This window comes from Panthera tigris, chromosome B2, assembly GCF_018350195.1.
Source record: "Panthera tigris isolate Pti1 chromosome B2, P.tigris_Pti1_mat1.1, whole genome shotgun sequence".
NCBI classification, from domain to species: Eukaryota; Metazoa; Chordata; class Mammalia; order Carnivora; family Felidae; genus Panthera; species Panthera tigris.
In genome coordinates this window covers 122,436,799-122,462,568 of record NC_056664.1, presented here as the reverse complement: position 1 = coordinate 122,462,568, position 25,770 = coordinate 122,436,799, and the positions used below count along the sequence as shown (strand labels likewise).

General features: G+C 37.5%; 1 protein-coding gene across 4 annotated transcripts in view; it reads left to right on the top strand.

The window, feature by feature from the left end:
- Positions 1–25,770, top strand: part of MAP3K5 (mitogen-activated protein kinase kinase kinase 5) — a 205,864-nt gene that overhangs the window by 104,294 nt on the left and 75,800 nt on the right. For all 4 annotated transcript variants that reach the window (XM_042987198.1, XM_042987196.1, XM_042987199.1 and 1 more), the window contains exons 8-11: positions 5,991–6,103; positions 12,514–12,673; positions 14,982–15,135; positions 22,062–22,169. In XM_042987198.1, coding sequence (XP_042843132.1) covers positions 5,991–6,103; positions 12,514–12,673; positions 14,982–15,135; positions 22,062–22,169 — 535 coding nt within the window. The remainder of the gene's footprint in view (positions 1–5,990; positions 6,104–12,513; positions 12,674–14,981; positions 15,136–22,061; positions 22,170–25,770) is intronic.

Sequence of the window (25,770 nt, the reverse complement as noted above, 5' to 3'; positions counted from 1 at the left end):
AAATATTCAACAGTTTTTAAAGTGTTAACATATTTTATATACAGTCGCCTATTTACCCTTTCTGTTATCTTTGTTCCTACAGTTCAGTGTTTCATCTGGAATTACTTTTCTATAGTCTAAACAAGTACTTTTAGTATTGTTTGTAGTGTGGACCTGCTGGCAATTAATCCTTCCAGGTTTTGCTTGTTTGGAAACATCTTTCTTGCATCTTTTCTTTTTTTTCTTGTGTCAATCTAAGAATGTCATTGCATTATTTTTGGCTTCCGTAGTTTGTATTGCAAAGTCAGCGATCAATTTTATTGTTCCTTTAAGGTAATGTGTCTTTTCCTCTCTGGCTGATTTTAAGATTTTTCTGTGTCTTTGGTTTCAGCACTTAGACTGTGATTATTTTATTTTATCCTGTTTGAAGTTTGCTGAATTTCCTGAATCTGTGGGTTAATGTTTTCAACAGTTTTGGAATATTTTTGGCCATTATGTATTCAAATATTTCTTGTGTTTTGTATTCTCTCTTCTTTCTGGAATTACAGTGATACATATGTTAGACCATTTAACTATGTTCCATATGTCTCATGCTTTGTTGTGTTTTCCCCATCTTTTTTCTCTCTCTGCTTCCATTTCGATACTTTATGTTGACCTGTTCTTCATTTCACCAAATCTGTCTTTTGCTCTGTCTAGTCTGCTATTAAACCTGTACAAAGAATTCCTATTTTCAGGTATTGTATATCTTCGTTCTAGATTCTTCTTTTTTTTTTTTTTTAAGATTCCAACTCTGTTGAAATTGTTTTTCTTCTTCATCCATTTGTCCATCTTTTTATTGATTTTCTTATATTTGTAATAATTATTTCAAACTCCTTGTTTGAATTATCTGAATTATCTGAATTATCTCTGAGTCAGCTCCTCTTGTCTGTTTTTGCTCTCTTGTTTATTGGTCACATTTTCCTAGCTTTTTGCTTGTCTCATAGTTATTGTACCTTATACGTTTTGTATTTCAGAATTACTAAGATTGAAGATGATTTTATTTTCTCTCACAGAAAGTTCTTGCTTTCCTCTGTTAGCCAGATAGGATAAGAAACTGATTACTTCAAAAAATGTAATGAGTTCGTCTCGGTTTCAGTTTTAGTTGACCCAGTCTCTCTTGATAGTGTCTCTGCTTCTTGGCTGTGCCCCGCCCCCCAGCTTTTGATTGAGACACAAGCAGGTCTCTAGCTCTGTATCCCTAAGTACTGTGGAAGATTTCATATCTGCCCTGTGAAGTTTTGAGTTTCACTCTTTATTCTTCCACATCATACAGCTCTTAAATTTGGTAATTTTTTTTTATAAATTTTTTTTTTTCAACGTTTTTAATTTATTTTTGGGACAGAGAGAGACAGAGCATGAACGGGGGAGGGGCAGAGAGAGAGGGAGACACAGAATCAGAAACAGGCTCCAGGCTCTGAGCCATCAGCCCAGAGCCTGACGCGGGGCTCGAACTCACGGACCGCGAGATCGTGACCTGGCTGAAGTCGGACGCTTAACCGACTGCGCCACCCAGGCGCCCCAGGTAATTTTTTTTTTTTTTTTTTTTTTTTTTTAAGGAGGAGACTATCATGTATTTTTTTTAAAGTTTATTTATTTTGAGAGAGACAAACAATGCGAGTTGGGGAGGGGCAGAGAGGGAGAGGGAGAGAGGGAGAGAAGCCCAGGCAGTCTCCACAATGCCAGGGCAGCGCCCGAAGAGGCAGGGTTCAAACCCACAAAACGGAGATCGTGACCTGAGCTTAACCGACTGAGCCACCCAGGTGCCCTGAGACTGTTGGTATCTGTGGCAGGCTCCTCTTGCTGGTGGCGCTTCATGTCAAAGTACTGCCAGACTTCAGGGGATTTCGTTCTGCCCTCCAAGCCCTACCTCATCTCCCAGCCCTCCGTCCAACCCAGCATTCAACAGATGTCCTGTGGAGAAAACTGGCTGCATGTTTGGGGCTCCTCCAAGTTTCATTTGTTTATGCCAACCCATGCAACCATCAGGAAATCCACTCTTTTCTCTTTTCCCTGGTAGAGCTTCAGACAGATAGAGTTTCTATGCCTATGCCAAGCCCAAGTCCCGTCTTATGGTCCAAAGGAGCAAACACCCTTGTAGAAGACAAGGCAGTTCAGCTCCCTTGGGAGGGCATTTCTCTCTCTGGAGTTTTATTTCAGTGCTGGTTTTAATTGTCATTGCTTCCATAGATCTCTGGTATCTGTGAAAAATATTTTTTGATATGTATCCTTTTCCCCCCACAGTTGCTGTAGCAGAAGTGATAGCTTCTAAATGGGCTACTGCATCTGCTTTGAAGCTAAAGTTTTTCCCTAGACATTGAATATTCTTCTATGATTGAAATGGCTATATAGCTTTCAAACATTTGGAATATATTCCATATTATACCTTATAATATTGTTGGAAATTTAGAGTACTTTTTTATTTTATAACAAATATCCTTGTATCTGAATTTCTGATTACATATTTGATGCTTTTCCTTAGTATAAATTTATAGATGTGCAATTGTGTGAACAGATATGCATTTTTTTTAATTTTACGATTGTGATATATATTGGGAAATTTCTGCCAAGAAATACTGTAGTAATTTACTTTCACAGTGTGTGAGAATTCTTAATTCCTGTGGGTGGTATATTAATAACATATGACAAGATTTTATGTCTTTTGTAATAACATGTACATGTTATCTTAATCTCCAGGAGAATTCAGAAAATGTTGACTCTCCTAAATACTGAACTCATTGTTATGGAATGCTATGAATCCTAGAAAAATATACATTATTAATTTTATTGGCATGTATATTTTGGTTAAAAACATAAAAATATATATTGTTCATGGCAACAGAAAAACAGATGTAAGCCAGACTTTTCATTTTGGCTGGTTTTGGCACACAGGAAACCTTTAGTCAATTTTTACTGATTAATTTGGACATGTCTTGCCTTTTACATTTTTCCTTTAATATCTTTAAGAGAAATTCCATGCTCTTTGGTTTCAGGGGAAGTGAAAGGATTTGTCTGTTGAAAATATTGCATGTCTTGATATGAATCAGGAGAAAAGAAAGTATACTTGTTTCTTCTCCTATACTCTTTTTATTGGGACCTTCTATTACCTCCAAAAAAACACAGAAACCTTTGAGACTTACATGAGTCTAAGACTTAAAAATCATGTCTTTTCTTTATATGACTAGCTTTAAACATCAGCACTCTGGGTGCATGCTTTTTCATTTTAGGATTGGGAAACACCTATACTTCTGGAGAGATACAAATGTTTATTTTTTTTTAACCACTTATCAATAAAATTTGTTTTATTTTTTAAAAAGCTATGTTTATACTACATAATTGTGTCTTCTGCCAAGACAGATTATATGTTGATGAATTAGTTAGTTAGTTAGTTAGTTGTTAAACTCAAGTTAGTTAACATACAGTGTAGTGTTGGTTTCAGGAGTAGACCGCAGGGATTCATCTCTTACATATGACACCCAGTGCTCCTCAGTGCTCATCCCAACAAGTGCCCTTCTTAATAACCCATCACCCATTTAGCCCATCCCTGTACCCATCTCCCCTCCAGCAACCCTTAGTTTCTTCTCTGTATTTAAGAGTCTCTTATGGTTTGTCTCCCTCTCTGTTTTTATCTTATTTTTCCTTCCCTTCCCTTATGTTCATCTGTTTTGTTTCTTAAATTCCACAGTGAGTGAAATCATATTTGTCTTTCTCTGACTTATTTCACTTAACATAATGCACTCCAGTTCCATCCACATTTTTGCAAATGGCAAGATTTAATTTTTTTTTCATTGTCAAGTAATACTGAGTTGTGTGTGTGTGTGTGTATCACACCCATTGTGTGGTGTATACACACACACACACACACACACACACACACACACACTTTTCATCAGGTGATGGACATTTGGGCTATTTCCATAATTTGGCTATTGTTGATAGCACAGCTATAAACATTGGAGTGAATATGCCCCTTTGAATCAGCATTTTTGTATCTTTTGGACAAATACCTTGTAGTGCAATTGCTGGGTTGTAGGGTAGTTCTATTTTTAATTTTTTGAGGAAGCTCCATGTCATTTTCTAGAGTGTCTGCACCAGTTTGCATTCCCACCAGCAGACAAAAGGGTCCCCCTACTCCGCATCCTTGCCAACATCTGTTGTTTCCTGAGTTGTTAATTTTAGCTATTCTGAGAAGTGTTGAGGTGGTATCTCATTGTGATTTTGAATTGTATTTCTCTGATAATACAATACAGTGAGAATTGTATTTCTCCGATAATACAGTGATGTTGAGTATCTTTTCATGTGTCTGTTAGCCATTTGGATGTCTTCTTTGAAAATGTGTCTATTCATGTTTTCTGCCCATTTCTTCAATGGCTTATTTGTTTTTTGGGTACTGAGTTTGATAACTTCTTTTTAGATTTTAGGTACTAACCCTTTATCTGATATATCATATTCAAATATCTTCTCCCATTCCTTCAGTTGACTTTTAGTTTTGTTGATTGTTTACTTTGCTGTGCAGAAGCTTTTTATCTTGATGAGGGGCAGTAGTTCATTTTTGCTTTTGTTTCCCTTGTCTCCAGAGATATGTCAAGTAAGAAGTTGCTGTGGGTGAGGTCAGAGGGGTTGCTGCCTGTTTTCTCCTGTAGGAGTTTGACGGTTTCCTATCTCACATTTCGGTCTTTCATCCATTTTGAATTTCTTTTGATGGATGGTGTTTTTTGATCACCAACAGTGATACAGTTGGATATTCCACTTCTATCACTCCTTGAGCCAGCTAGTTAAGATTAATACTTACTTGATTTTTGTTCAGAGATACTTGTTCTACTTAAAAAGTAAGACCCTTTAAAAGGGCACATGATCCTCAATATCCAGAAAAATGTACTTTCTCTTTCCTTTTGAAGTTTAACTTATGATTTTAAGTTATGGGAAATTTTAAGCATGTATAAAAGCCAAGAATATGCTATAATGCACCCTATTGTGCCCACCACCACTTTTGCTATTCCTGTCTTTTTGTTAAAAGATAGTTAATGATTTAAATGGGAATGCCTTTATCTTAGAATTGTAATGTATTTTTTCTACATAGCTTTTTTTTTTAATATCACCCAATGGTCGTTTATTCAGTATGTAGTCCTCAAATTTCCTCAATTTGATTAAAAGTAAAGATTTCATTTTTCAGATTTGTCTAAAGCAGTTTCTAATGGTCACTAGGGTGTTTGTTTTCATTTTCTTTTTCTTCATGCGCCCAAGTGTAATAATGTTGAATATTGTTGCCTGTTAAATGATGTATGTGAGGAAACCCTTGGACCAAATGTAAGAAGCATTACCTTGAAAATACAGTGGATGTGCAAACACTGAAGTCTTTTCAGATGTTGAAATGTTTTTCCAAGGGTGATATTTAGTGTCATGCATATTCAGAAAAGGGTTCTTATTCTCTTGAGCCAAAATTAGTATGCACAGGCACAATCTCTGTTTTTCTTAATTTCTTAGTGCAATTGACGTTCTTTATTTTGTTTCTGTATCACTCATGTGAAACTGATTGTTTCAGTGTGTTCCCTAGATGATCCCCTCATTGCTTTGTGTATTTTGAACGCTTTTTAAAAACTACTTTAAAAAAATAGGTACGGGGTTCTTATTTTTTAATTACCACTGCTTACACATGTGTACACACATACACACACACACACACACACACACACACACTCACATTTCTGGTAGATTGTTGAAAAGAGGATCTTTTAAAAGACAGAGGCTACTATGATAAGGGTGAGCTAAGTAGGGGAATGCAGTGGAGCTAAGGGTTAGGAAAGGCAGATACTCATGCATGAAATCCTAACAGCACACTAGATTCTGGGGTGAAGGCCAGTGGAATATTTTTGCTTGCTCAGGCATTGAAGTTATGCAAACAGAAGCTATTGCACACCCAGAGATTCTTGATTGAGAAAGTAAACTTGTACATTTGTTGTTTTTTTTTTTAATAGGTTCAAAAAGGCATTTGAATCTGAGCCATCACTACAGTCAGGAATTAATTATGCGGTCCTTCTCCTGGCAGCTGGGCACCAGTTTGAATCTTCCTTTGAGCTCCGGAAAGTTGGTAATTGCAGCTTGATAATTTTACATGGAAATCAAGAAACTGGACCCAACTTGGTACAAAGAAAAAGAATCATTGATAGATAGACCCTTTGCTTTTATCTTATCTGTCTTTCTGAAAAAAAATTACTATATCTCCTTGCTTAGTGTTTCCTACTATTGTGCCGAATCCTGATAATTGGGATGTAATTTGGTTTTTAGTTTATTTTACCTGTTTCTAAAAACCCCCTGGTTAATATTTATTGTTCCAGCACAAACTAAAATTGAAAATATGGGCTCTGCAGTCAGCTTCAACTCCTAAATAAGGTAGTGTTTGGAGCATTAGAAACATTTCCTATTTTAGATATAGAGAAGGAAGAAGAAGGAGAAGAGGAAGAAAAGATTTCTGACAGTTTCTATTTCTGATTCCCCTCTACACCTTCAAGCGCTGTGATTTCAGTGGTGTTGGAGGTGGAGCCTCCCTAAGCCCCCAGACCAGCAGGCCAAGCAGATGGCAGTCTTGGCAATGACCAGTCTCCTCAGAGACCATCTCTGGATTATAGCCGTTGACAGGATGTGCTTCTGTCTCTCTTATCTGTGGACATCATCTCATCTTCTTTGGAATTTGAAGAATTACGGCATCTTAGTGAATAAGTTCTGTGTGATTTTCTTGGTTCTGGCTTTCGTAGCATTTTTTAAGGTTTTACATACTGGAATACCATATTAGAATGGTGATGAGATTTTGCTCTCTCCTAGTGTCTAACCATTCTCTTTCAGGGAATCTTTCCAACTCTTGTAGGAGTCATTACTACAGACCTAGAAATACGCCATATTTTTCACAGACGGAAAAAATTCTTAGTGAATCCATGAATTGCAGAAGATTCTTTCACTTTAAGATTTTTAACTGGAGAAGGTTTTTTCTTCAGTTTTCCTTCAAGAAAAATGAGTCCTGCACTTTTTTACATTCGAGGGAAGGGCTTATAAAATAGCCATGTGTAATGTTCTGGGAAATCCTTGATGGCAAATAAAGTTTGAGTATTAAGTAATTTTTGAAAGAGCCCAGACTAAAAGAATGATAAAATGCTTTTGCTACTGAATTGCACTGGTATTCAACGCACAAAGCTTTATTTGAAATGATTTTTCAGTTGGTAAATGAAATCAGAGAAAATGCATTGCAACTTGTACTTTTCAGAAATTATTATTATAAACAAATTTGTATCTAAGGTTGATTTTCTAACTCTACACTAGCTAAAATTCTTTACATACTAGTGATCTAAAAATAATTTGTACTGCTGTATTCTTAAACTTAAGGAGAAGTTTCATCGAAGCCTCCAGATCATTACAGGAATTGACACTAATTTGCATGTGTTGATAGAACAATAACATAGTGGTTTGAAAATGTACCTCTTCTAAATTCTCATTTTTAAGTTAAACATAGATTAAAATGATCAGCACTCTGCTAAGAGAATAGATCTCATCACACAAAAGAAATAATTATGTGATATGAATGAAGTGTTAGCTAACACTATGATAGTAGCCATTTTACAGTATTTAAGTGTATCAAAGGAACACATTTTACATCTTAAACTTATACGATATCATATGTCAACTGTATATTACAATAAAGCTGAGAGAAAAAAAGAATGGAGCTTTGAGGAACTATAATCAATATAACTTTCTACAGAAAACATACTTTAATTTTTTTTCCCAAGAACTCATTCACAGTATATGTTGAACAGGCATTTGAAAGCATATGAAGTTGAATTTTAAATTTTGGAAAGTGCAGAACACACACAGACTTAAAATGTGACTTGACAATGAATTTTTAGCCACTTCAAGAATGAAATTTTAGGTTTCTAAAATACTGTGATACACTCTCCAAATTGTGTGTCCTTTATAACTAAAAGGCAATTAAAACTCACTGGATTGTACTCAATCATAAATTATGCTCATAATCATAGGCTGACCTAAAGTTGATTTTTTTATGGCACAATAGGATTAGAAGGGTTTTCAAAGAAAAGCAAGAGTTAACTAGTCTAATATAATAATAATTATATGTGAAAAAGAAGACTGATAACACATTTTGCATATTTTAAAGATATACTTTTAAAAAGCATTTTTTTAAACGTTTATTTATTTTTGAGATACAGAGAGACAGAGCATGAACAGGGGAGGGTCAGAGAGAGGGAGACCCAGAATCTGAAACAGGGTCCAGGCTCTGAGCTGTCAGCACAAAGCCCGACGCGGGGCTCGAACTCATGGACCGCGAGATCATGACCTGAGCCGAAGTCGGCCGCTTAACCGACTGAGCCACCCAGGCGCCCCTAAAAAGCATTTTTAAATACTCTAATCAAATTTCTTAGTAATTTATATCTTCCTATATTTCTTCTCTTGACCCCCTGCAGTTGTACAGATTAACCTGAATTAGTGACTTCCCCTTAGTAATCAGACTTTTTTTTTAATGAAATCTCTTCTTCAGGTACATTTTGAAATTTTGATTTTTTTATAAAAGGTAAGCAATTAAAATTTAAGATACCGTAAGATAATCACTAAATTGGAGGCGTCTAAACATATCATCTTAAATTTAAGGTCTCTAAGGTAAAACTACTCTTAACTGTCCTAATCTATTGCCCAAAGACTCTCAATTCTGGTCATGTGTGTATTTGAGGTCAAGACTAACTACTTCATGATCTGTGTTTCACTTTCCCAGTTTTTGAATAATCATTGATATTTAGACTACTTAGAACTAGGATTTAAAACACAGAACCACAGGGGCACCTGGGTGGCTCAGTCGGTTAAGCATCAGACTTCAGCTCAGGTCATGATCTCACAGTCCGTGAGTTCGAGCCCCGCGTCGGGCTCTGTGCTGACAGCTCAGAGCCTGGAGCCTGTTTCAGATGCTGTGTCTCCCTCTCTCTCTGACCCTCCCCCGTTCATGCTCTGCCTCTCTCTGTCTCTCAAAAATGAATACACATTAAAAAAAATAATTAAAAAAAAAATAAAATAAAACACAGAACCACAAGGTGCCTGGGTGGCTCAGTCAGTTAAACGTCTGACTCTTGATTTCAGTTCAGGTCATGATGTCACAGTCCTGAGATTGAGCCCTGTGTTGGGCTCTGCACTGGGCCTGGAGCCTACTTGGGATTCTCTCTCACCCTCTCTCTCTGCCTCTCCCCCTGCTGATTCTCTCTCTCTCTCTCTCTAAGGAAAAAAGAAAAAAAAAGCCACAGAACCACATCTTACATGTTCTTCCTATTTCCACCTTCACAAGACTTAAAGTTAATATTCAGATTTTAGCTAAGTAACAGACGATTTCCCCATTTTTATGGAATTTTTCAATCAACTATGAGACATTTTATGGGAGAGAGTCAGAATTAGAGGTTTGGTGATGTAATGATGATGTAATAAAAGAACAGGGTGCTTGGAATTGAGACAAACCACTCTTCAAATCTCATTTTCGGGGAGCAATCAAAATGAAATCTGTATTACTGAATATAAAAATCCATGATTCTATAAAGATAATTTAAAAAAGGAAGTCAAAACAAAAACAAAATCCATCACCCACCACAACACAACTCATTTGTCATGTATAGGGATGACCAGTTTCTCAGAAAATTAGAAATTATAGGGAAGAAATTACATCCCTTCCTTCCTTTTTTAAGAGATACCACAGCTCATCTAGTAGATGAGGTACAGCTCTTTATAAAGTATGCTGCATACTAAATGTATTAATCCCTGGGAGAGGGTAGTCTTCAAAAGAATTCTAGTTAATGAAGTGGAGGGAATGATAAGGCCGACATCGATAGTGATATTGCAATAATGATCATCAGAACTAAAACCATTAAGTGAAAATGTTTCTTTTTCTTTATTTTAGAGAGAGAGAGTGCACACATGAGGGAGTAGAGGTAGAGAGGGGAATCCCAAGCAGGCTCTGCACTGCCAGCACAGAGCCCGATGCGGGTCCTGAACCCATGAACTCTGAGATTATGACCTCAGTCGAAACTAAGAGTTGGACACTTAACGGCCTGAACCACCCAGGCGCCCCAGAAAATGTTTATTTTTGTAAAAACTTCATTTCACCATATTTACGTGATACCGATGCTCACTCACACGTTGCTTGTTAGCCACAAAGGACAAATGTGCCTGTAGAATCCATTCTGTTTATGCCCCCGGGGATCCGGCTGTCAGCAAGCCAGCCAGAATCCCTAACAGTGAGATGGCCCAACAGTGCTTCTTCATGTGATGAACATGGAGTAAGCAGCAGTTCCCGTAAAGTAGTCTCACTCAGATTTTAAGACCTAATGTCCAGGTAATAAGAATCGCAGTGGCTATAAAAATGAGTTAGACAACACAAACATGTCAGATTCATGCCAAGGTCAAAGTTAAATGTCACTCTCATAATACGAACTTCTGGCATGTAAGCATAAATCAGAAATTTTCTTTTAACACCAGTACTGTGATTTTCCTATTACACATTGTCATAGTCCCTGTTTAAATGTTTGACATGATTTGCTGCTAGATCAATCCTCGGTTCAATGTTCTGCAAGCATGACACAATAAAAAGAGCTCATTTCAAATGAGGTTAGTAGAGACACCTATTTTCAGTATCTCATTTTCTCCATGCGCTTTCTTCTTTCCTTTGCATTCATTGAATTTTTTTATTATACCTAGATAGGACATCGTGCATGTTGTTGCATACCTGTGTGTAATTTTTTCATCTTATGAAATTTTAAGGAGGCAAAGCTATTCTCTTTCTTAGTATCACAAAATGTGAAGGATTCCCAAATGGACTTTTTCTTCTTTTTTCTTTTTTTCTTTTTCTTTATTTTCTTTGTAGAGACAGAGAGATTGTGAGTGGGAGAGAGAGAGTGTGAGAAAGAGAGAGAGAGGGAGAATCCCAAGGAGGTTCCACACTCAGCTTGGTGTCTGACACGGGGCTTGATCCCACGACCCTGGGATCATGACCTGAGCTGACATCAAGAGTTGGGTGCCCAGCCAACTGAGCCATCCAGGCTCCCCACAAATGGACTTTTTCTTGAAATGCTCAGGGTTTAAGTGTAATTATATCATAAAAAGTGGCATAGCGTTTTTTAAAGATTATTTTGTTTGGTTAAAGTATCGTTTTCCAAAAAAATTCATACCTCTCAGGAAATATAAAATAGAACACTTGTAAAACATTTTATTTAGCTCCGTTGATATGGAAAAGAGGATATGTCCAGTTCAAAGTGCATTTAAGAAGCTAGGGTATTCATAGATCAATTAACAAGAAATGTTAGGGTAAGATTTCTGAGTTTGACTGAAAAAACAAAATTAGGCCAAATAGGTCATAAATCTTAGGGATTATCTGTTTTACTACTAGACAAAAAATATTTGCATCTCTACTGAACAAAACATGGAGGTTAACAAGTAAACTTATCTAAGTCTGAGATCTTTAATAAATAGTAAACAATGAATGTTTTACAAGTGTTCTATTTTATATTTCCTGAGAGGTATGAATTTTTTTGGAAAACGATACTTTAACAAAACAAAATAATCTTTAAAACAGTGAACTTGCCACACTTTCCCTGGACAGTCCTTGAGGTACCCAATGCCACTGTGGGATATTGAAATGAAATGTCCCAGTTTTTTACCTTAGTCCCAAATCTCAGATAATTTCCCTGATACTTTAATGTTGTGAATACTAGTGGCAATTAACAATTTTACAAGGATATATTCTTTTTAAACAAAGGAATGCAAATGCAAAAATAATAGAAGGCAGAGTAGAGACAAAAATGTATAATGAAATGCCAAAAACCCAGAAGAACCAAAACAATGTTGAAAAAGAACAAAGCTGGAGGATTTACATTACCTAATTTTTCAAATCTTGTTACAAAGCAACAGTAATCAAGACAGTGTTATCTGCCACTTTCCTTATTTCTTAAACTTTCTAAGTATATAATTGTTTTTGCATATAAAATTATTAATTATTGCCTAATTATACTCAATTATTATTTTATTAATTATTTTTGTTACTATTTATCATTATTGAATTGACCCAATTATACTCAATTCTATGAGTGATAGAATTGCATCATATTTCCCTTTCAAGTAACTAAAGAATCCTTGTTGTTATAAGGGAAGCAAGGTGGTTACACAACAAGGTGTTACCACCTTTTAATTTATGCATATACAGTGCAGGCATATATTAAAATTCTGGAATGATGCACATCCCAGTGACAGTGGCAGTTATCTTTGGACTTTCAAATTGAAGTGATTTTTTTTAAATGAATTTAAACCCCTTTTATAATTGACACTTAAAGCTATTTGAATCTGAAAGGAGGAAATAAAAACTTATTGTATTTTAATAAAATGTCTGGCTTTTTTTTTTTTTTTATTAAAAAGGCTCTGCCTGGGTGCTGTGTGTTTGTAACATTGTACTTCCTGTTGATCTTCCAGGGGTGAAGCTAAGTAGCCTTCTTGGTAAAAAGGGAAACTTAGAAAAACTCCAGAGCTACTGGGAAGTTGGATTTTTTCTGGGTGCCAGTGTCCTGGCCAATGACCACATGAGAGTCATCCAAGCATCTGAAAAGCTTTTTAAACTGAAGACGCCAGCATGGTAATAGTGAAGTGTTATGTGTTTAAGCAATTACTTTTAATAAACAACTCTTATCACTTATTTCCAAATTGTTATATTTGTTGAACTGACGATTAGATTGAATTTATTTGCTTATAGAACGAAATGTAGAATTTAGAGGAAAACCTCATGTTCATAAATAAAATGTGTTGAATATAAGTTCTGGTGGTTTTGGGCATAGGTGAGGTCTGCTTGCCTTCAGCTTAGCCTTTTCATGACATTGACCAACCCGCTAGCCCAAGTTGGCTAGGGTTACCCAGAGGAATCATGCAGAGGCCTCACATTTTGCACCTGCAAATCGAATCGGTAGATTGACAGATTTTTATCCCAACCTCCCCCGTTTCTGCCCCAAACGTATACCCTGTGTTCTCTTTATGACCTAATCTGTTTTGGGATTCTCATTGTTGATTTTCACTTCTTTATGCTAAGGCTTGTTAATGCATTTGAATGTTTCCTATATGTGTGTATTTTTCTCATTTCAAATTGTTCCTGGAGTGCCCCCAAGTCTCATCATTATGTATGTGGTAATTGAAGAGATGAAAGCAAAATTCCATGTGCATTTAGGACTGTTTTGGAAAACAATGCTGATTTTATTATATATCATGTGTGATGATCACTAGCCGTAAAGACTTTAAAAGGTTGACCATGATATCAAGAAAGGCTCAGGGCGGCTCAGAGACTGGACCACTGACTTGTTTTCATCAAAGGAACCACTTGAGGAGATGCTTACCACCGTAGGTCCCCATGGCTTCCTAAAAGAATTCCTCACGTTCAGGTCTTCTCATTAGCAAACCCTCCCCAGTATCACACTTACAGTGATCTTCCCAAAAATTCATGTCTGACCCTTCCCCTCCACTGAAATCCTTAAATCAATATGGTTGAATGGCTCTTCACAGCCTAAGGGATAAAGTCCACCTCCTTGGCTGGTGAACAAGGTTTACCTTTAGTCATTCCAGCCTCCGATCTTGTCACACCCCCCGGTTACACTGCTCTCCAGTCACATGAAATGTGCCAGACTGTGGCTTCATGCATTTGTGTCTCAGCACACGCTGAGAAGGCCTCTTCCGGGGATCTTCTCTACCTGGGGACCTTCCTAAATCTGCCCACAAACCAGACCCCCACCTAAAACCCTTTTCTGCATCCGGATAGAAGCACGTGGGTGTTATTGCATAAACACATGTGATTAGTTCATCTCATGAAATCTTCTTTCGTGTTTGTCATTTTTAAATTAGGGGTGCCTGGGTGGCTCGGTCGGTTAAGTGTCTGACTTTGGCTCAGGTCACGATCTCGCGGTTCATGGGTTTGAGCCTTGCGTCGGGCTCTGTGCCGACAGCTCAGAGCCTGACTTTGGTTAATTGTATCTCTGTGTATTGGTAGCCCTACTGATGTTTAGGTTGCTTGGCTATCCCTTTTACATTCCTGTCTCCTCGGCACTGTGTGCAGCTACTTAGGAACAGGGTTGTACTATTAGTGCGATGTCAACAGCAGGTGTTCAGCAAATGACATGAAATAAATGAACCAATAAATGCCTGTGTTACATGCCGCCAAATCTGTCATTTCTTTACAGTGATCATTCTGATGGTCCAGAAGGGGCTGAAGCACAGGTCCAAAGAGCTTTGGTGTGAGGTATCCCAGCTTCTGTTGACAAGAAAGCAGACATTATTTTATGCAACAGTAATAACCACAAAACAATGCCTTAAGTGTCCATTCACTTAATGTTGATGTCCATGTTTATAGCTTATGAAGTACTTGCAAACCCACTAACTCATGTAATTATCTCGCTCCTCATTTTTTCCTAACTTTTTCCTTTGAGGCGCCATCTGTCTTGTTAGGTTGGAGGGTATTTGTATAATATATCAGCTGAGTTGCTTCAAAGCAAAATAATGATCCCTTATGAAGGGTCTATTTAGAAAAGCTTTCTCATGGAAGGCATATTTTAAGACATGTGCATTAACCACTCCCTTGAATAGAAGACAGGCATTTTTGTAAAAGTCATGTTTTCAGCAGATGTACCAGTCAGTCCAAGCTATTTAAGCCCTCTGCACCTCAGTTTCCTCATCTTTAAAATGATGTTATAACAGCCTACTTTATTGAATTTTTGTGAGGTACAGAGGAGACAACGTACGTGAAAGTACATGGCATATAACAAATAATGAGTAATGTGTGGTGAATCGGAATACCTAAATATTAACGCTATATTTCAATTACATCCACAGATTAAAACCAGGATACATGGGAACAGGTGGTTCTAAATTTGCCCATTGTGTGTTTTATATCTTTTCATTTTTAGGTACCTCAAGTCTATTGTAGAGACAATTTTGATATATAAGCATTTTGTGAAACTGACTACAGAGCAGCCTGTGGCCAAACAGGAGCTGGTGGACTTCTGGATGGATTTCCTGGTGGAGGCCACAAAGACAGATGTTACTGTAGTTAGGTTTCCGGTGAGTACTCTTCATTTAACTTAACTTTAAGTGCATTTCTATTTTGTTTCTTTTATTTAAAGAACATCTTGCACTGTGATTTTAATAGTACTAGTGTTACTTTTTTAAAATAACTTCTCACAATCAGAGAAGTGAGATACGTCTTTATGTTTTTGCCATGAAATTGGGTGATTTCTTGTGATAAGTTGTAAAGTGTGCTTTCCAAGAAAAGATTGTCTCTTGCTTAGCGCAGTTAGTCAACATATCGCTTCCGACCAGACACAAGGGTGCTGTGAATTCATACTACAGTTTTGTTAACATTGTCATCAGTATCGTTACCATTATTGTGGTGAAAAGTGTCAAGCTCACCTGGGTCGTTATTCCATCTCGACCACTCATTACCCACATGGGTCAGAGTTAGATTTAGTGTCCCTAGCCACCTTTTACAATGCCTTAGATCGTGAGAAATGATGACTCATAGGTTCCAGTTTGCAACTTATTTTGGCCAGATATAGATATAGATACACGTATAGTAGACACACACACACTTTTAAAAATATATTGCTCATCTTCTCAGCTGGTGCCTTTCCCATCCTGATGGCTCTCAGAATGCCATCCAGAGCAGTATAAGCTTAGCATCTGATTCAAGAATTACCAAGTCACTGTGTGCACTAATCTCCTCCCACGTCAAAGTGATGCCGTAAAACTCTGTTTGAGCTCTCTAGTCCAGTCCTCCCTATTCAGGTGGTAACCACGCTCAATTCTTTTTCTCTAATTCTTGTTCTCCAGTTCTTGCTTGTAGGATCATCTGTTTCATTTCATTAAATCCACTGCTGGCATTAACACGCTTTCTTTACTCTTCCTTCCCGATGAAGCCTTGAGCTCGGCAGGATCTTCATTTGAAAAGCCTTTCAAACTAAAACACTTTGTTTTCTAGCCTAGATAATGTGTAACCTAGGAAAATACTTATCTCAGAGTGAGCTGGCAGCATGCCTTCAGCTGATGCTCTGATGATAGCAAACGTGGGGAAAGAAGACAGCACAGAACTGAAGTATCTAATTGACTGTTGACTTGGTTGAATAGAAAATCAGCTATGAAAAGAAACCACTCATATTAGCTATTCTGAGCTAATTTAAATTAGTTTAATGTGAATTTGTCTGTCATGATATGAATATAAAAAAATAAAACTCGAAAATAGTAAGAGAGACGTTAGGAGAATATAGGTATATACTTTGGTGAGAGAGGCTTTCTTAATTAAGCAAGAAAGGGACCTTTAAGCCCTAAAGGCAAATGTTGACCAATTTGATTTCATTAAAAATTCTAACTTTTGTTCAGTGAAGAACACCATAAACATGGCAAATGCTAGACAGGGAGAAAATATTTAATATTAATGTGGCAAAATGATCAATTTGCCTAATTGCACAAAGGAAAAAAAAAACAACTCCTACTAATTGGTAAGCAAAAGAAAAAGAAAATGGGAAAATCACATGAAAAGATAATAACCTCACTGGCTAGTCAAAAATGCAAATTAAAATGAGACATTGTACCTGTGCCATTTTGCACATGTGCACATCTGTCTGTAGGATAAATTCCCAGAAGTGAAATTGATTGATATTGCCCCGTTGCCCTCCATAGGAATTGTATCAATTGACATTCTCACTGGCAACATTCGAGACTATTTTCCGAAAGTCTCTCCTAAAAGGTGTGTTTATCATATTTGTACTTTTTTAAACTTACAGATGAAAAAATGGTGTATTAGGATGGTTTTAATTAGTGTTTCTCTTATTATGTGTCAGGTTGTGCATATGATTAAGTTTGTGTTTAAAAGACTATTCGGTGGTAGGGCACCTGGGTGGCTGAGTCAGTTAAGCATCCGACTTTGGCTCAGGTTATGGTCTCATGGTTCGTGGGTTCAAACCCTGCATCGGGCTCTGTGCTGACAGCTCAGAGTCTGGAGCCTGCTTCAGATTCTGTGTCTCCCTCTCTCTCTGCTCCTCCCCCATTTGCACTCTGTCTCTCTCTCAAAAATAAATAAGCATTAAGTAAAAGACCACTCAGTGATTATAATAATAATAATAATAATAATAATAATTTGTTGCCAACATTTAAAAATAAAGAGAGTTGGTTCTTTAGTGCCAGCTATGATGGAGTAAATGGTATTGGTATTGGTACTGCTATAAATAACTATAAAAATCTGGACAAAATACGTAAAATACTGTTTGTAGACATTAAATAGCAGTCATCGCAGGGTTGTGATCCTTGAGCAGGGAGGTACTGGAGTTGAGTCCCACCTTCACCTGCTTTTTTTCTGTAAGGTGTTTTTCTGGCTGCAGCCCAAGGAGGTGGAGCCCTAGCAGGGAATCGCATTCTCCCTGGGCAGAGCAGGCAGGAAGGAGTGTTTGGGGCTCTCAGACAGATGGAGAGGGTGTTGGAGAAGGGGGAGCCTTGAAGAATGAATCCCAGGATTCTGTGTGGGTATTTCCCTTGAGTCCTAGGACAACCTCTAGATAGTGTGAACAGGGGGTAAGCACAGTGTAAGGAACCACAATTACTGGTCCCAGTATTTGACTAAAATTGGATTTTAGATGAAACCTGTGTAGGTTAAGTAAACCTTATCAAAGGAAATTCCCTTGCTATATAGAGGACCAGGACCAGAAGTGGTAGAGAGCATTCTTTTGAAGGGTGAGAGCTGAGCAAATATCCCAGAGCTTAACCAATGCGGGGATAAGATGTTGGCCTTTGGGTGATGAGACCTTGCTGAACACCCCAAGCATTTAGTGGCGACATAGAAAGCCCTTGCCCTAGGAGAAAAGGTGAAACTAAAACAGATCCACCCTAACAAAGCTGTAAGAAAACTAAGTCTTGATAGGATCAAGATGAAGCACTGATAATTTGACCGCTAGCTAGGGAGCAGGGGTGGGGAAACTTCTGGGAGGATATGATCCAGAGCCTCTGCATTGTGTCATTCAGACACAATCAAAGATTACTAGACATTCTAAGAAGCAGAAAAAAGTGATGGATAACAAAGAGCTAAAACAGCCAGCAGAGGCAGGCCCAGAAGTGATTCGCATATTAAAGTGACCACATAAGACTTCAAATAACTATAATTACTATGTTAAAGATGATAAAAAGAAAGACAAAATAAATGAAAAGGCAGTCAACTGAAAAATAAAGTTTATAAGAAAGCCAAGTGAAAATAAGGACAGTTCATACAAAAATCTAGATTTTTAGGTATTGAAAAGTGAAAGGAACTGACAATCTGTGACTGGCCTTCTCCACAAGCAACAACCTACTAAGTCAGCTAGCTGGTGCCATGTTAGATGCTGGTTACAGTCCCATCCTTCCTGCTTCACCCTCTGCCTTTCCCACTGGGCCCACTCCCTGCAACCATTGGAGTTTGCTCCCCCTGTATCACCACATAGAAAAAATCATGTTTCTAGTACTTGTGGTGTCATATCAGTCACTAACTCATTATGTCTTTAGAGTCTTTAGTTCATACTCATGAAGGCCACTGTAGGTCTTGATTGGGGTGATAGCATTATCCTTCTTTTAGTGTGGATCTGACTAAAATCAAGATGATTTATATTAGAAGTATTTTATTTGATTGTTTCCATTTATTTCACCACCATATCTGTTCTCATTCCTCGAAGAAATACTAGTGACCCTGGGTAAAAGAAAACAGACAAAAGTTTCTTAGCAAAATGATTTGAACGGTCCCATCAGTTGTTATTATTTGGATTCAGTTCAGTTGATTCTTTTTTCTCACCTCTCTTCTATGTAGATTTTCTTTCCTTCCTACATTGAACAGTTAGGAAACCATCAACCCATCACCCCAGGCTGGGTGAGAGGAGAGGAGAATGCTGCTTTTACGGACTCTTATAGGAGCTGAGACATGTACCTCTATTTAATATCTACTCTGTATATAGGGTGCCTGGGTGACTCATTCGGTTGAGCATCTGACTTTGGCTCAGGTCATGATCTCACTGCTCGTGGGTTTGAGTCCCACGTCAGGCTCTGTGCTGACAGCTCAGAGCCTGGAGCCTGCTTCAGATTCTATGTCTCCCTCTCTCTATGCCCCTCCCCTCCTTGTGCTCTGTATGTGTGTCTCTCTCTCAAAAATAAATAAACGTTAAAAATTTTTTTTAAAAATCTACTCTGTATAGCTTATAGGCCTTATACTGCCGTCATTCCCACTTCAGATGCAAGAAGTTAGCAGTTAATTTTACTTTTTTAAAAATTTTGTTTAGCAGTTAATTTTAATGTTAACCAGTATAAAAGATTAGAAACTAAAAGGAAGCATGTTTATATTTCAAGTGAGTTGTGTCTAGCCAGGTTTGTCAAATTGCCTTTTTCCTTCTCCCTTCTCAGTCTTTCTGTTACCTCTGTAATATGTGCCATAAATTCCTCCCATTTTGTCATTTCAAGGGTAGAACACTTCAAAGGTCTCAACAAATGTTAGATGATGATAATTACAACCAATGTTTTTCCCTATCTCGACATGGGAAAACATAGGTCGGATTTTATCTGTTAGAAATATTTGAGACACAATAAAGACATAATTTGAGAAGAGAGGAGATAAACTGGTGTTGTGTTTTTCTAATGTTAAATTCTGTGCCCACATAATTAGAGAAAAAGGTATATTCTCATTTGTCGGTATAGTGACTTGGAAGCTATTTTGGAAGACCCACCTTTTATTCCCGATTATTCATTTTCATTTCACAAACACTGGGATACTCATATTTGAAAGCACTAATTCTGCCAAGTTTAGATTGAAAATTTATTTCCATTATTAATCAGTACCACTTCACTCTCTGTTGATTGGAATTTGGACCTTGATTTACCTGGTATGTTCCTAAATCAGAGTATGTTCCCTGGTGGACTCTTACTGTGCTTTATTTGTAATCTGTTCTATCTTATTTTCATAACTAGAGCCTGACCAAGAATTAAGCCCTTGCAGTTTTTTTATACTTAAGAGTAAAGAAAATTTTGTCTTCCTAATCTGCTTTCTGTAGTTCTCTGTGTTCGAATTTAAATAAATTTACTGTTGTGATAAATATAGCATAAAATCAGGGGTGCCTGGGTGGCTCAGTCAGTTAAGTGTCTGACTTCGACTCGGGTCATGATCTTGAGGTTTGTGGGTTTGAGCCCCACGTTGCTCTCTGTGCTAACAGCTCAGAGCCTGGAACCTGCTGCAGATCCTGTGTCTCCCTCTCTCTCTGCCCCTCCCCTGCTCATGCTCTGTCTCTCTCTGTCTCTCAAAAAATGAATAAAATGTTTAAAAAAATTTTAGAAAAACAAAGATAGCATAAAATCAGTACTAAGTTTGCAGTGCATGGCCAAGAGTCAGGTTGCTAATCCATGTGCCTTCTTGCTCAGATTGCACGCTAGATCACAGTGTAGTGTGAGTCCATAATCCCTTGCTGATAGAATCTTCTGAAGGGTTTTTGGGTTTTTCCTCCACTTTTATTTGGTCAACTTATTTGATAGAAGATTCTTTCTAAAAGCCACTTTCCTTGAGTTTTAAGCAGTGGGGTAGAAAGAACTATTCTAGTTTCTCTGATAGTTTAGTATTGGCTTTCCTTTCCTTTTAAAATATTCCTACTTGGGGCGCCTGGGTGGCTCAGTCGGTTAAGCGGCCGACTTCGGCTCAGGTCATGATCTCGTGGTCTGTGAGTTCGAGCCCCGCGTCGGGCTCTGTGCTGACAGCTCAGAGCCTGGAGACTGTTTCGGATTCTGTGTCTCCTTCTCTCTGACCCTCCCCCATTCATGCTCTGTCTCTCTCTGTCTCAAAAATAAATAAACGTTAAGAAAAAAATTTTTTTTAAATATTCCTACTTAAGACTGCATGGGAAATTTGAGCTAAGTAGGTGCTTTTAAGCGTCTGTACAAACAGATAATAGTTGAAGTACCTTTAAAATTTGTGCATGTGTGGCATTTTGATGTTATCTGTACCTAATACCAGATATTAGTAATAATATGCTACATCCTTTGAGAGAGATTCTCAACTCACTTATTACATATCCCTCATACATCTCCAAAACAGGAGTCGGTTTTATTTCTCTCTCTCACAAGGCTAAATATATCATTAGTGAAGATCCAAGTTTTATCTTAAAGCAGTGCAAAAACATTTTTATTATTTCATACAGCTATGTCCTTTCCTTTGCCTTATATATAAAACTCAATAATAACCAGAATCATTTCTCACTCTATTTACATGGGTATGAAAAACATGCTACCACATCTTGATGGTAAGGTGTGGCAGGAGAAAACCTAAAATAGTATGTGGCACTCTGTATGTAGAATCTTTTCTATGTACAGAATTATTTACCACATTTCTGCCCTTTTTTGGGACATATTTATATTTATAGAAATAGATTATGCATGTGTTGCAAGATAAAATAAAAGACTTTAAAAATATATCATTAGAGGGGCACCTGGGTGGCTCAGTCACTTAAGTGTCTGACTCTTGGTTTTGGCTCAGGTTGTGATCTCACAACTCATGAGTTTGAGCCCCATGTCAGGCTCTGCGCTGACAGCACGGAGCCTGCTTGGGATTCTCTGTCTCCCTCTCTCTCTGCCCCTCCCCCTGCTTGCACACACACTCTCCCTCTATCTCAGTAATAAATAAATAACAAAAAATTTTTAAAAATACATCATTAGAGTAGATTCCCTGGGAATAGTGAAACCAATATATGGACTTTAAAAATTTATTTCCAATTTCTTTAGCAAAAAAAAGTGATGCATCATGGGAACTTACAATAATACCATAAAATGCTCAAAGGACTCATAAGGAAGGCACCAATTAAGAATTAAAATGGTTTTACTGCAGCAGTGGACCCAGAGCCTCATCTGATAACCTCCCACATCAGTGCAGTGTTGTTATAACAGCTCTAAATGATTTAAATCTGAAGTCACTAATATTTGTTTCTTTGCCTTATGTTTTCAAGGTGTTAATATTAGAACCAACTAAAATCTATCAGCCTTCATATTTGTCTATCAACAATGAAGTTGAGGAGAAGACAATATCTATTTGGCATGTGCTTCCTGATGACAAGGTAAATTGTGTAATTATTAACACACAAGCATTAAAGGACTTTACTCCTAGCATTTATATATTCCAGCAAATACCTGTATTAGTTAAGAAGAAATAGCTTACCATGTATTTATCTTGGCATAAATACTTATATCCTATAATATAAAATTTGTTAAACATGGATTATGAATTTCACTCACTTAATAAAATAACTGAACCTATTTGCATTTTTATTTTAGATGGCATAACCATCTGAAGTAAGCCTGAAATTAGAAGATTATTTTGTTTTGTAAACTCATGCTATAAATTAAATTATATTTCAGAGAACTGATCTTAATATATATGACTTACAAGATGCCTATCTTTTTTTGAAATTATATTTATTTTTTTTTAAGTTTATTTTTGTGTGAGAGAGACAGCACAAGCAGGGGAATGGCAGAAAGCAAGGGTGACACAGAATCTGAAGCAGGCTCCAGTCTCTGAGCGGTCAGCACAGAGCCCGACGCGAGGCTCCAACCCATGAACCGCAGGATCATGACCTGAGCTGAAGGCAGACACTTAGCTGACTGAGCCATCCAGGCGCCCCTAAGTTATATTTATTTATTTTGACAGAGAGAGAGCAAGTGAGCATGAGCAGGAGAGGGACAGAGAGGCAGAGGGAGAGAGAGAATCCCAAGCAGTCTCTGCACTGTCAGCATGGAGCCCAACGCACAGCTCAAACCCATGAACCATTAGCTCATAACCTGAGCTGAAATCAAGAGTTGGGTACTCAACTAAGCCACCCAGGTGCCCCAAAAGATGTGTATCATAATTCTAGGGAGCCTATCATAATAATGCCACTCTAGTCCTACCCGACTATGATTATAGTTAGCATTCCATGACACTGTTGGGTTATCTAAGCAGCTGCTCAATTTCACATTAGTCACTGGCTCCATGTGCCGACACAATATGAGCAGGACTGTGTTGCCTTGGCTTTCAGAAGGGTCTGAAATGCTCTCATGTCCACTCCTCACAGTCATTTGGATAACCCTTTCCACTTCTGTATTTTATTAGTTTTAATATGTGTACAAATCCTACTATTTTTTAAAAATAGAAAAATTTCAAGACTTGATTCCAGTTCATGTGATAAACCACAGAAATGAGAGAAGACGTGTGGCAAAGTAGTTTTGTGAGGTTTTTGGTAATTGTTTTCCAAAATACCCTTATAATTTTCCTTACCAATCATCCATGCACTCAACACATATTTACAGAGCACTTACTCTGTGACAGGCACTACCAGGCACTGTGTTAGGCAGTAGGGAAACAGATGTGTACAAAATAAGCGAAATTTCTGCCTTTCTACTCAGGCAGTAAATAAATAAATATAGAAGTGTATTCAGTGATGAATGTGATACAGCACAAAAGGGGGAATTAGGACGTACAGTTAGAGAAATGGGCTTGCAATTTTTAGAAATGTCAATTTCAATGTTTTTAAATGTCTTTGAGTCAACAGTCCTGGGTTTAAGTCCTATCTCTGCCCTTGGCAACATGGCTTCTGCATGTTGCAGTATCTTTATCTTTAGAATGGGATAGTAGTAATATCCATCTCAAAAGGTTATTGTTAAAATTAAATGAAATAGTATAGGTAGGGTATATTGCACAGAGCCTGACATGTAATAAGTGTTGTTTTCACAACAATAAAATTTATGGCAAAGCACATATGAACTAATCCCTAACCTATCCCTTAGAACTTAACCTGGCTTAGCTCTTTAGATGAAATAGCAGCAATCATTTGGGAGGTTGTTGGCATCATATTAGGGCACCGTGATATTGAGATTTATAGTAAGAAATAAATATTTGGTCTTCATCTCTTTCTGGCACAGATTTGCTAAAACCCTTAGAATTTCCTAAGTGCTGAAAGCCATCTCTGTTTTTTTGTTTTGTTTTTTGTTATGTTAATAAGGTGACTTTTGGATCCACCTAAGGATGAGACCTGGATGCCAAGAGCACCAACTATAGGATTAGAGGGTTAGAACTTCCAGTCCCACCCCCTGACCTCTGGGGAGGGGAAAGGGGAGAGGTTGAATCCATTTCCAATGGCCAGTGGATTTAATCAGTCATCCCTATGTCATGAAGCCCCCGTAAAAAACCCAAAAAGGGCGGGGTTCAAAGAGCTTCCAGGTGGGTGAACATGTGGAGATTTGGGCAGAATGGTGCCCCTGGAGGGGTCATGGAAGCTCTTAGCCCTTTCTCCATACTTTGCCCCATGCAACTCTTCCACCTGGCTATTTCCTGAGTCATATCCTTTTATAATAAACCAGTAATCTAATAAGTAAAATGTTTTCCTGAGATCTGTGAGCCACTGTAACAAATTAATCAAACACAAGGAGTGGGGGGGGGGGGGGGGTCCTTGGAACCCCAATTGATAGCTGGCATGATGACGTAACTCCAGGTGGAGTTGTTTAGAGACAGAATTGAGAATAACTAATAATAACTAATAATAATAACCATGTATATATGTTGTTAACGTTGTTTTAAAGTACACAGTGTGTCATTCACATTATTTTAAAGTATATGCCTATGTGTTCTCACAAGCAGACTTAATCCTGCAGTTGAAACTACAAAATCTAAAGAGAGGTTAGGAAACATGAACATTATTATCTGGGAGAGGAGATTTTCAAAGGCTCGAATGGAAAGAGCAAGGTTATCCAAGGACACTTGGAAACAGAATGGGGCTAAAGGAATTAGCAATTAGCAGGGCCAGGAGAATGAGTAGACAGCCAGAAGACAGAAAAAGAACAGAAAGTAAGCCAGAGATTTTTGGAAAATGAGTACTATTTCCAGCTAGTTGTCTGGAAGTTCTTTGTTGAGTACAGTTAGCCTTGTATTGACTCTCTTATGTTTTGTGACATTTGTAGAGATTTTTGCATTATGCTAAGAAGTAAACATATGAGGATGTAAAAGAGTGCGTTAGGAAGAGTTATGGATTTAGGCTGTGAGTTATCCAGTTTCTACTTTTACCATCCTTTGATCAAGAAGAATGACATTTGCATTGTCCCCACTGCGCTAAAAATTCTCCGTGTTCAAAAATTTAAGCTTTTTAAAATAAGTTTCTGTTTGAATGTATGTTGATTTCTTTGCAAACCCTAGCTCTATCCATAGCGTGTTCATTACCACTGTTATTTCCCTATTATTTAAAATAGAATCATGGGTCAGGGGCATTAAGGAATCTACTCCTGAAATCATTGTTGCACTGTATGCTAACTAACTTGCATGTAAATTTAAAAAATAAATTAAAAAAATTAAAAACAAATAAAATAGAAGTGACGCCACTGGAATGAGGATACGCAATACAATAACTCAGTATTATATGAGTTTCAAGCAACTGTAATAACTATAATTAAATAACAGATAAACAACAGGGGTATAGGTCTGATGTTAAACAAGAAACGGATTCTTTTTGTCACAGAATGTTTTAAATTTTTTTCTAAGGGTAGAATAGAGAGTGTTGCTTTTCATTTATCATGTTTTCTTACTCCCCTCAGTATTTTCTTTCTAACATGCAGAGTGAACAGTTACATGAGCTGGTAAACACTTTGTACTTCAACTGTCAAAACGTTAAGACCATTATACCAATTCCTAAG